Source organism: Condylura cristata, unplaced genomic scaffold (assembly GCF_000260355.1).
Source record: "Condylura cristata isolate star-nosed mole 26May11 unplaced genomic scaffold, ConCri1.0 scaffold00026, whole genome shotgun sequence".
NCBI classification, from domain to species: Eukaryota; Metazoa; Chordata; class Mammalia; order Eulipotyphla; family Talpidae; genus Condylura; species Condylura cristata.
The window spans coordinates 9,162,923-9,174,441 of NW_004567127.1; the positions used below are offsets into that span (position 1 = coordinate 9,162,923).

The 11,519-nt window shown below is 53.1% G+C and overlaps 1 protein-coding gene across 1 annotated transcript in view; it reads right to left on the reverse strand.

Moving 5' to 3' along the window:
- Positions 1-3,146: 3,146 nt before the first annotated feature.
- SYPL2 (synaptophysin-like 2) overlaps positions 3,147-11,519 on the reverse strand; it is a 13,025-nt gene continuing 4,652 nt past the window's right edge. The window contains exons 3-6 of the mRNA XM_004689696.2: positions 7,900-8,024; positions 6,726-6,927; positions 5,677-5,868; positions 3,147-4,390 (exon numbers count right to left, since the gene is read on the reverse strand). Of these exons, the coding sequence (XP_004689753.1) occupies positions 4,244-4,390; positions 5,677-5,868; positions 6,726-6,927; positions 7,900-8,024 (666 nt within the window). The 3' untranslated portion in view covers positions 3,147-4,243. The remainder of the gene's footprint in view (positions 4,391-5,676; positions 5,869-6,725; positions 6,928-7,899; positions 8,025-11,519) is intronic.

Here is an 11,519-nt window from a genome sequence, read left to right on the forward strand (position 1 = left end):
GCACGCCTCCCCCTCCCTACCCTCCTTTCCGACTCACTCTTCGCGCAAGCGCAACGCAGGCTGCCTTCCCCTCACCCTCCCTCCTGCTAAGGCTACTGGGAAATGTAGTCTTACAGGGAATCCTACTGCCTACCGAGTTTGCTGCGAGAGCACCTCCGAAATGCACAATTGCGGGGGGGAAAGACCCCAAAGCCCCACGACCTCCCCTCCTAACCCTTGTGCACACATTCGTTGTGCTGCCGCTCACTCTCCCAAGCTCATTACACGCACAGCCCAACCCCAAACCTCTCTGCCCAAGACGTCCCTCTATAGCTGTGCCTGCGCCAGCTGGCTGGCGCCCCTTCCTGGGCTGGCGGCCACGAAGCGACTCTGCTCCCCTGTAGATCGAATAGGGTAGGTGCAGGGAGGTGGGTGCTGTGAATCAGAAGGGCAAGGGGAGGGAGTCTGCAGGATGTGCTGAAGGACACAGGGTTTGGATTGGGGGAGGGTTCTCCGCTCCGTGTTGTGTCTCTTCTGTGGGAAACCCATGCTGCCCTGATGCAGAGCAGAGTTAGAGCAGCGCTGCCTGGGTTGGGGAGGACCTGGCTGAGCTGACCAAGATCACCTGTCAGGATGACAGAAGCTGTCTCTGAGCCAGCGCCAGCCCCGGAACTGGGGTGGCCCTGAGGCTGCTGGTATTTGCAGCATTTCTGCTGATGCGTCTTAACCAACCCCTCCCCAACCTCTCCCCCACCCCGCTCCTCCCCCCCCACTCACACATAAGAACTGCGATCGATACCCTGTACCGCCTCTACCTAAACCCTGGCGGGACCCTGACTCCATCCATCACTTTGGCTTCTTTTTCTAATGAATATTTTCTCTGCTGAAAGCGCTGCTACTGGAGCTTCTGCATAAGGAGCTTTCTCATCAGATCTGTCATTTTCCTTACTAAGGCCTGGGAAATACCTCAATCACCCATCTCAGCTGATATTTCTTCCCATCCTCACACAATCAAGAGACAAAAGCCTGTCCCCACCCCACCCCCATCACATCATAAAAGAGATCATTTTTCTAAGGGGAAACCGAATTGGAGGCTGATAAGTCAAAGTCTATGACTTCAAGACCTCAGTTTCTTTTCATTTCCACCGAGGGAAGGTTTTATTTCTTCAAGGATAATCTCTGAGGGCAGAGGTTTTTAACCTGAGAACCACCAATGGTCCCCGGGGAGCCCAGGAACCTAGCAAAATTGAATGTAATGTTGGACCCAAGTATATTTTTCTAGGGAGTGTAAATGTAGCATGTCACTGTCAGACGGGAGACAGAGGTGCAAGTTTGTTCAGCAAGAACCTTACAGTTGAGAGGGCAAAGCACATGTCTCTCGGCTCCTGCCAGGAAGTGTGTCTGGGTCACAGATGGGAGGAGAGCAAATGGAAACAGCATTGTGGGAGCCATTAACTCTTGCCTTTTGAGTTTGCTCCAAATTTGCTGAGTCTCAGTAACTTTGGACTAATTGGTACCACCAAAAGAGGAATTGCTACCCAACTGGGGCCTGCCAGGAGCAGCTCCTTGGCCTGCAGACTCTTATTGCAGACTGGGGTGCAGTGTAGAGAAGAGTGGGATGAGGTCCTGGAAATGTTGACATTTATCCAAGAACTTAAAGCAAAGGCAGGAGGAGAAAAAATATATATACCCAGAAAGGTTCCAGTCTTGGCTCCTTCATGGCAAATGCTCAAAGCACTGTTTATTCAAATTTGTAATAACAAGCACCAGAAAACAACATGCAACATTCTCCCCCAACCCCTGACCTGCAATCCTGGAGGTAAGAGATCTGTGACCACGATGGTGGAGGAACTCATGTTCAGGAAGGTCCTAGGTGGGCACTTTGGCAGGGGCGGTTTACTTGGGCAAAGGGCAAGTGCCCTGCCTGTTGGCTTCCTGCAGCAGCTGGAGAAACCTGATACCTTCTCTTACCTTGGGCCCCACTAGGCAAAGCTGTGATGCCAGCCTTGGTTGGAGGGGACATGAGTCTGTCCTCTGGGGACAACCCTGCCCAGGGCACTTGGCCCAGGAAAGCCCTTTGGAGGTAATGAGGTCAAATGGCCTTTCCTCTTAGGGTGGCCTTAACGAAAGGCCATAGTCTGAATCAAGCCTCTTCTGGCTGAGAACAAGCCCACCTCCTCAGGAAAAGAATGGAGCCCTCTCTGCTCTAGGAAGAGTTAGGAGTCCTTGGCAGGAGTGTGTTACTGCCTGCTTTCTCCCTCCCTCCCCTAGCTGAAGAGCCAGTCGCTAACTTCTACCCCAAAGTAAGAACACTTTATCCATCATGTTTCAAAAAAATTACAAATTCATACATAGAATCCAAAGTTCTAGTAGAAGCTGCTCGCAGATAACTTTATGGGGGCCAGCCTGAAGGAAAATGAAGGTCACCCCTTTGTTCTTTGTGTCTTCAGAGCTATAGGCAAATCTGTGCTCCCTTGTCCTTGAATAACATGGGATAGTTCAGGACAGAGAGTTCCAAACTTAGCTATACTGTCATTCCCCATCTCTCTTCCCTCCCCATATCCCTTCCCCAAAAACTTAAAAAAGAGAGAAAAACAACAAACAAACCTAATTCGAAGGACTCTGGAACATTTGGGAAAGTAAATCTCATACTCCCCCCCTGTCAAATGGGTAAATTCTGACCCAAAAAAAGAACTGATTGGCCTGAAGTCATAGGTCCTGACTCCTGGGTGCCCCAGTAACACGCACATTGCTGTGGACAGCACTAGGTAGGTCAGGAGTTAGAGGGATTGACCTACTCCTGAGGAGGGACTGGCACAGGGCACATTCACTTTGGGGATGATAAGCAGATTGGCACTGGATAGGGAAATGGCTGGATTCTTCCTTCTTTGTCCTTCCCTGGACAACTCTATGGCCAGGACAGAGTGAAGTGTTCTGAGCTAAGCAGGAGGCAAATGGCCCTTAGCCCAGACTCTTAGGCTCTGGGGTACAGAGACGGAGTGAGGGAGTGTCAGAAGAGAAGACACACCAAAGACAAATATGGAACTGGGTCCCGAAGTGAAGAAGCACCAAAAGCATCGGCCTGCCCTGGACTGGGGAGGGGATAGCGCCCCAAGACGAAGGGCAAAGGGGAAGGGCTTGCCCTTTCTGAAAGGTGAAAGGGGGAAGTTTGAAAGAAGGGCCAGGGAAGGACAGTGGAAGGAGCCAGAGAGAGGAAGTGAGCGCAGAGTGAGGAAGATGACCCACCCATCCATGTCCTGGGGCTCAGGGCAGCTGGACCTTGGGATGGTCCTTTGAGCCCTTCCACAGCCCCTTCCTGGCCCCGTGGGAATGGAAGGAAGGCCTAGGCAGACTTCACAGAGGCTCTGAAGTGCCTCGGGCTCAAAGCTCAGAGGCTGGGGCAGGGAGCAGGACATCTGACATGGAGATGCCACCTGACCTCTCATCTCGTGTCCCAAATGTAACATCAAGCCCAAGAAGGTGGCCAGGGAGGAAGGCAAGGGGTTCCTAGGGCAAGTGCAGATTTAGAGGGTCTAGAAAGTGCCCTCAGGGGCCTGGAGTGCTGGGAGGATTGAGTGAATAGAAGAAACTGATTATCCAGAAAATTCCCTGGCTTCAGTTTCTTGGAGTTGCAACTCAGTTACAGTTCATCTGCGTCCTCCTGGTTAGGACCCTCTAGAGCTTTCTAGGCTAGTTGGTTTCCCAGCTTCCTTTATGGGGGGCTCTGTGGGCAGAGATGCCACAGGGCGAGTGGGAAGCACTCAGAGCTGAGGCTGATTGGAGACAGTGCAGACGCAGGGGATAGGTGACAGCAGCGAAAGAACCATCACACCACTGGGGGGGCCTCCGTGCAAAGAACTGGGGCAAAGGCTGCTGGCCCATTTGCCCACCCCACTTTATTGCAGCTAGACAGGTTTATAGAAGTGGATACTGGGAATAGTCTGCAGAGTCTGGTCTGCCCCCAACCTGTACTTTATGCAGCGGTTGGCTCTCAGAGGCTGTGAGAGTATGACGAAGACCACAAGATGCCCAGGTCCAGGGAATAGACAGGAAGTACCGGGCTCCTGCCATCTAGGGCTTCAGCAAAAGGAGGGCAAGGAAATCACAGGGAGGTTTCCGACAGTTGGTGCCTGCCCACCCATCCGCATGGCAAAGCTCAAAGCCCAGGACAGGAGGGAGGGAAGCTGGAGGTGGAAGAGGGAGGTCCTGGAAGCCGAGGTGGTTGAAGAGGCGCTGTCCAGTTCGGGAGTGGCCAGGGGGCTGCTCACTGCTTCTCCACAGCTCCCTGCTCAGCTGCGCTCTCCTGGCTGGGCCCCTGGCCCTGGTCCTGGCCCTGCCCATGCCATGGGGTCTCCTTGAACACAAACCAACAGTTCCCGGCCCACAGGAAGAAGTTGATAAAGCCGAAGAGCTGCAAAGACATCAGGGCAGTTTGTGAGAATAGTAAAGGGGCGTGTTGGGAGCAGAGTGGGTGAGTGCCTGGTGGGAAGAGGCCAGGAGATTAGAACTGGAGGTGGAGGTGGGGTTCAGAGCCATCAGCCAAGAAGGGACCCCTGGTGAAGGTGTCTCATTTTGTCCACAGCATGCACCCCTGTTGTGGCTTGGTTGCTGGAGGAATCTGGTCCCTGGAACAGAGCCCTGTGTAAAGCAGGGCTGGGAGCAGAAGTGCCGCTAGACTCCAGTAGCACTTCCCACAATACAGTGCAGCCCGCCTGCCTTCCGCAGGGTGGGTGTGGCCAGAGCTGTCCAAGGTGCTCTTTCCCTAGAGCCCGGGACCCAGGCAGGGCTATCCTTGAACATGTCTTCCAAATATGAAACACATTATAAGTATTTAGAGGGTCTGCAATTCGCTGTGGAATGCATTAAAAAAAATGGATTGATGGATGGAGAGAGGCAGATAGAGATGTGATAAAGCAAATAGAGTAAGATTTAATGGTATAGTTCAGGTGATAGGGTGTCAGTGTTCCTTGTAAAATTCTTTCAAATTTATGTGTGAACATTTTTACAATAAAGTGTTGAGGGGGCGGGGAGAATCTGTTAGTAGGTTTTCAGTAAGGTGTGGGAGGCTCCCTGGTGTACTGGCCCTTAAACCCTTCAATTGCTGGGCCTTGGTGGGGGGGGCGGGGCCCAGGCCATCTTGAGGGTGGAGATGAGGTGGCTGGGAGCATCTGACAAGCTGAGCTTCTGCTGCTTACCAACTATCTGTGATGTTCTGACAGTTGTTGCGGACAAACATGTGCACACTGGGCCCACCACTGGCCCATACCCCCTTTTCAGTCTGGAGTCCCGAGTGACAGCGAACCCCTTCTCACTCACTCAGGGTGGCCTCCCGTCTCTGATGCCAGCCACCGCCCTCTGCTCCCAGGCCCATGTGTGGCAGGAGGAGTGGGAGGCAGCCACAGAGAACCCAGCCTGGAAAAGGGGAGACGTGAGTGGGACAGGAAGGAAGCTCACAGGAGGAGGGAGGACCAGGAGGCTGAGTGTTTCTTGGGCTCCCCCCACCCAAAATGCTTTCTCAGAGTCATCTGTGGGGCAAGCAGCCAGCCTTAGGTACAGGGGAGCACCAGCTGCAGGTGCTGGGAATACCAGCTATGGGGGTACCCGCTCTTTCCTCTCAGAAACTGCTAATCGGGACAGGACTGGGCAGCCAGGATGGCGCGGCCTCCCCCAGGCCCCCCGGGGAAACACAGGCCTCACCACAGAGATGTTGGCCAGCCCCATGGAGGGCGTGGCCCCGGCACTGCACACGGCTTCCTCTCCATGGCACACGGGCATGGCTGCAGTCAGGCTGGATGGCCGCGTGGCCCCCTTGACGTCGCTGAGGCCCTTGCCCCAGGCAGCTGCAGCTACCAGCCAGAAGAAGGTGAAGGAGACTGTCACACAGAAGTCCTGGGAGGAGCAGAGGGAAAAGGAATACTCTCAGCGAGGGTCCCAGCATTCCTCATTTCTCCCCCCTGCCGTGCACTGTGATTCTGGGGTCCCCCAGGAGAGCTGCTTCGCCCCCCCCTGCCCCACACTTAGGCCTCAGGTCGTCTAGCTCCCCCTGCGGATTCTGCGCACTGCCCCCTCAGGGATCCTGCCCCCTGGCTACGCCTGCTCGTGCCTTTTGAACTAAGGGCAGGTGACCGCGTATACCGACATCTGCAGGTCAGCGTACCTCAAACCCAGTGACACTTAAACTCCCAACTCTCGCCCGCAGCCCCAGCCTTTCCATCGCTCATCACTGCTCAGCTCCACGTGGCAAGGGAGTGAGGGCAGACTGTTAGACAATGTTACCCTTGCACGCCTGGGGTAGGGGAAGAGTAAAGGGGAAGCATATCAACAAGAGCTAACACTCACGGGGGCATATCTGTTCCAGACAGCTTACAGGCCCTTTCATTTTTTTCTCCTAAAGTACTAAGAAATGGGTATTGTTTGATCCCTATTTTATAGCTGAGAAAACAGGGTCCCAGAGGATAAGCTACTTGTCCGAGAGCACGCAGCTAGTAAGGAGCAGTGCTGCAGCCTGACGGCAGAGCCTGCTTCCCGACCCTGCCATGTGTCTCTGAGAGCAGGACAGGTGAGGGGGCTAGCGAGGCAGGGCCCTGAGACCTGGGCCTTCGGCTGGCCCAGGGAACCATGGCAGCTACAGTGCCTGAGGGACTGGCAGCTAAGAGGCGGCAGAGATTCTGGAGGTCCCACATGCGGCTGTCAGGGATCCAGGAGGGCCCCAGCCACCCCACCGGCCCTCTCCTGGGCCCACTCACCACCAGCGGGAAGCGCTTGTTCTCTGTGTAGAGCACGTGAAAGCGGAGGTAGAGGACGAGTGCAGCCATGGTGTAGAAGAAGGAAAAGATGCCCAGGGTCACAAAAAACTCCGCGGGGGCAGAGAAGTCCCCCATGAGGTGCATGGATTTGGAGGTGGAGTCGTCGTCACAGAGGGGCATCTCATATTGGACCCGGTTCAACCTGCAGGCGGCAGGGGAGGTCATGTCGAGCTGGGGCATCCTCTCCCTGGGGGCTGCCCCTGGCCCGGAAGTGGTCTTGTGTTAGTTCTCACTCTGGGGCTCTTCCAGAGACAAAAAGGGGGCATGTTGCAGGGTGCGAATTGTATCTGGAGAGAACCCCACAGTTAAGATAAGAACTTCCCTGGAATTCTGGTCACACGTATGTCCCATTCAAACACGACCCCACCTTCATCCACCCTGCTCAGAGATACTGACGGTGTCTGTCTCAGGCCCCTTAGGTCACAGCCACTCTGAACACACTATCCATATATGCCTGGCAGCCAAACCAGCAGGTGGGCTTTATTCGTCCCCAGAAAACACAGCCCCACAGTGACCAAGTCAAAGTTGGAACCCTGGTGAGGCCATACTGAGCAAAATGAAGAGAGAAAAGCAAATTTAGCTGCTGGTACTAGGAAGTTCTGGCAAGTGAGCATAATCTCCATTCCCTGAACACTTGGATAACTCCTCCCCAAGCTCCTAAATCTCTCTTCTTCCTCCTGGTCAGGTGAGCCTCCTTACATTCAGGTGATACCAGGTGAGCACTCCACATCTGACCACAGGGACCTCAGTGACAACAATCTTCCTTACTCCAGGGTGGGGAGGAGTCTGCTGAGGGTCAGAGACATCTGCCCAACCTGCCCAGACTCCTCCTCATCCCCCCCCCTCCCTCTCTAGGAGCCGCTATCAACAGAATGACTAGCTGAGTTTCTCTCCTGCTGTTCTCTGGTGGGGGTGGGGTGGGGAGGGGCTGCATCCCAGATTCCTAAAGGGCAGAACAGACCCCGCCTTGCAGTTCTGGAGCAACACACACACCACCTGGTCTTCAGGTGACTGGAAGAGAGAGAGACCAAGCAGGCCCTGCCAGTCCTGTGAGAGGTTGCCCAGGGTGGGGGGCGTGGGAAGGCGGGTGGGGTGCAGACCAACTCCCGCTCACCTGAAGGGATAGCCGAACAAAACAATGATGGAGCTCACATCCTTGGCTTCGTTGTTGCAGCGGACCATTGCTCCTGTCTCCCCGCTGTAGGAGCCGCAGGACCCGAAGGCGAAAATAGCAAAAAGCTGAGGGAGAGGGAAACTTCGTTGAGGGTGAGAAGGCGTCGGGTGGCCAAACTAAATCCCCGTCAAACTGTCCTCTGACTCTCCGCCCACGCAGTTACGCGCCAGGACGCGGTTCCCTCTAACCAGGTTCCTCCTGGGCAGGACCCAAGACCTCAGGGTGCTGTGTCCACTGCCCGGGCTGCTGGACCTAGCAGCCACGTGAGCGAGGCTGACTCTGCATGGTGCCCGGGAGGAAGATGAAGAGAGGAGACAGGACACATGTCCTTGTTGGGTGCGACATGGGGACCTCAGATAACCTCCTTACCATGATGACTGACACAGAGTAACTTAAGCTTCTGGAAACTCTCTCAAAGCTGGACTTGAGTTTCCTCCTCAAGGGAGCGGCACCCCAGAAATAAATTCCTCTACATCAACCTAGATCAGGCACGCACGGACTTCTATTTCTGTGGAAGCAGTCGCTTTATTGCTAATTTCCAGTGGCTTCTGCCTCAGTGGAGAGGTAGCCGGAGGGGCATCTCCTGCCAAGCCCTCAGAGGCCCCAGCAGGTAGAGGCCATGGTGCTGCCCTAGGGTGCTGCCAGCCTAACTCCTCTTCCGCCCAAGGCACGTTTCCTTCCAGCCTGGGTCCCGGCTGGCTTGATGCTGACAGGTCTGGCTCAGGCCCAGAGAAAAATAGCCCCCACTTGTCTTCTCAGCCTCTGCTATTTCCCCAGTTGGTATTTTCCTTTGTCATCTGTTGATGCTGCCATTTCTCAGTGCTAAGAAGCAGAGACATCTCAGATCACTTTCCTCTCCATCTTTCATCGCATTTTGCTAAAGCTCCCGTCTTGAGTGAAATGAAATTCCCTCATCCTATGATTTTCAAATATCTTTCTGGGGAAACACACTTTTGTTAGAAAAGGGGGTGAGAGACCGGAATCTCTTGTCCTCCTACACCATCCTGTTCAGGTCCAGTTTCCCGTGCACTTCCCACGAGCTCACACACGATGTGCTCCTTCTTACTAAGCAGTGAGCTTTTCTGTTAGGTTTCTCTGTGACTTGAACATTAAGCACCTCCGAGGCTGCTAATCTACATCTCAACCCTGCATCTAGAGTTCAAAATAGTAGGATGCACGTTATTTTGCTAATGCTTGATGTGGAAAGGGCCCTGAATAAGTGTGTAGCCATCTGGGTTTCTAGTCCTGGCTTGTCACTTGTTAGCTGGGTGACCTCTAACAAGTCACTCACACTCTGAGCCTCAGTTTTCTCATCTGAGAATGAGGGGTTTGGAGGAGATAGCTAGCGGCCCTTTCCAGCTCAATTCCCTCTCTCTGATAACACCACCGGCTTGCTCTTGGCTGGGCTTGCCAGCAGCTGTGCTCCGCCCGTGTGGTGTCCGGTGCCACTGTCCCGCCTGGCCTCGCCAGGCCTGGCAGATCTTCTTCATCCTGCAGTTATCAACCAATGTCTAAAGGTCATAATGGACACCTCTCTGTTTCCAGGAGGTTTTGTTCAGGCAACAAGACTTGTCTCCATTTAAACCCCCCAGGAAAGGAATGGTATGGTCTCTCTAGGCCCTCCCCTGGGGAAACGCCCAGTGGGCTCTTCCTACCCACCCCCAGACCCCACCTCTGGGACTGATTCAGGCCATTGCTGTGGAGCCGGGACTTTGTACTTCAACACCGTCTCCAGCCTGCTTGGACATCCAACCAGAGTTAAGAACCACCAGGGTGGCTGTTCATTGTCTTCCTTGTCCAGCTCCAAGATTCAGAAACCCTAGACCAGCTGGCCTGCCCTGTGCCTGGGCCTCCAGCCTGCAGGAGCCGCCTTCCTCTGGCTGGAAGTAGTGGTGAGAGGTGTCCATGTGCCAGGCCCCGTTCTAGGCGCTACTGTCTACTAGTGAACAGAAGAGAAAAAAATCGCTGCTTTCATGGGGCTCACCCTCCGCAGCTCTAACTGTAGCTGAGGGCAGCTGTGGCTATTTACATTTAAATTAACTAAAATTAAATACAATTTTTAATTTAGTCGGTCAGTCACCCTAGCCATGTTTCACATGCTCAAGAGTCACTTGTGAGTAGCAGGTATCGTGTTGGAGAATACAATTTGAAAACTTTTCCATCATTGCTGGAAGTTCTGCTTCATCTAGATGATAACCGCAAGCTCCTGAAAATCCTAACCTTTCCTTTGTGATTTCTCAGAGGGCAAAATATATCCACCATAACTTTGGTGTTAACTGTATATTCTTCTGATTCTTTTAACACCAGGAGCCTCTAAATACCTTCTATAACTCTTTATTAGCCAGAATATATGATTCAACTTGGACTTCACACAGTCAGACTTTCCCAAGGTCACTTTTAGCCACTGTAAAAGCCAGGCTTAGCATTAATATCTCTTTCTACTCTACTCACTCACTAATTAACAGCTATTGCCCATTTATTTTGTGCCAGGTGCTAGAGACATGAAGATGTATATGATGCACTGCCTGCCCTCAAGAGTTTATACCCAGAGAATAGCGTGTCATGCTTAAAAAACAAAAAGAAAACATGTCGTCACAGAGGCTGAAAAAAAGAAAAGAAACTTCTGTTTGCAGGTAGTGCGTAAGAAGGGAGAAGTTGTCCATTCTTTGATACAGGAGAAGAAAAAGACACCCTCTCCCAGTCCCCTTCATCTTTCTGCACCAGATTTGCTTTCTTCTCTGACTTGGCTAGGTGACAGAGCCACAGGGAAAAGCAGGAAAAAATTGAAGCCACCTTGTCACGCACCGGATTCTGAGTTGAGTCAACTGGCTGGAAAGAACAGGAGCCAGGGAGAGAGGGAGGGCTCTCTGGGGTGCTGCTGGCTTTCTCAGACTTTCTCCTTGGGGAGCTGACTGCTAGGCACAGTGGGCAGTCACACACTGTCCCCCACAGCTGCCTCCTCCAGCCTCTGTACCGCTTTTGGAAAGACATTAGAATAACCTTGCCAGTGGAGGGATGAGGTTCCCCTTGGTGCTTGCTGGTGATAATCACTTGTCAGTCCAGAGAACACTGATATCCCTAGCTAATGGACAGGGCTCAAAGAAGACAGATTCTATCCCACGAGCATGTCATTACTTGGGTGGACTCTGATGTGTTCTTTTGTATTTCTCCACACTTATTAAAAATAATTTCTTTTTGGGCTCTCCCTGGTGGCGCAACGGATTAAAGCACCACATTATGAAGCTCTCCAAAGCTACTGCAGCACAAGTTCGATCCCCCAAAAGGGAGCTGACTCACATAGCTTGGCAGACCTCTCTTGACCTGCCCACTGGTTCCCTCAGCAGTGTACTTCATTAGTCAGCCTGTTCTGCTCCCCACTCTATCTCTGGTGAATCTTCTCACCCACCACACTTCTGGCCTGTAATCCAGTTCTGTAAGCATAAGTAAATCTTTTTAAAAAATAGTTTATTTTCTGGCCCTCCCTGGTGGCGCAGCGGGTTAAAGCACAGCACTAAGAAGCTAAAGCCACTTCTGCATGAGTTCGATTCCCGCCTGCCCGG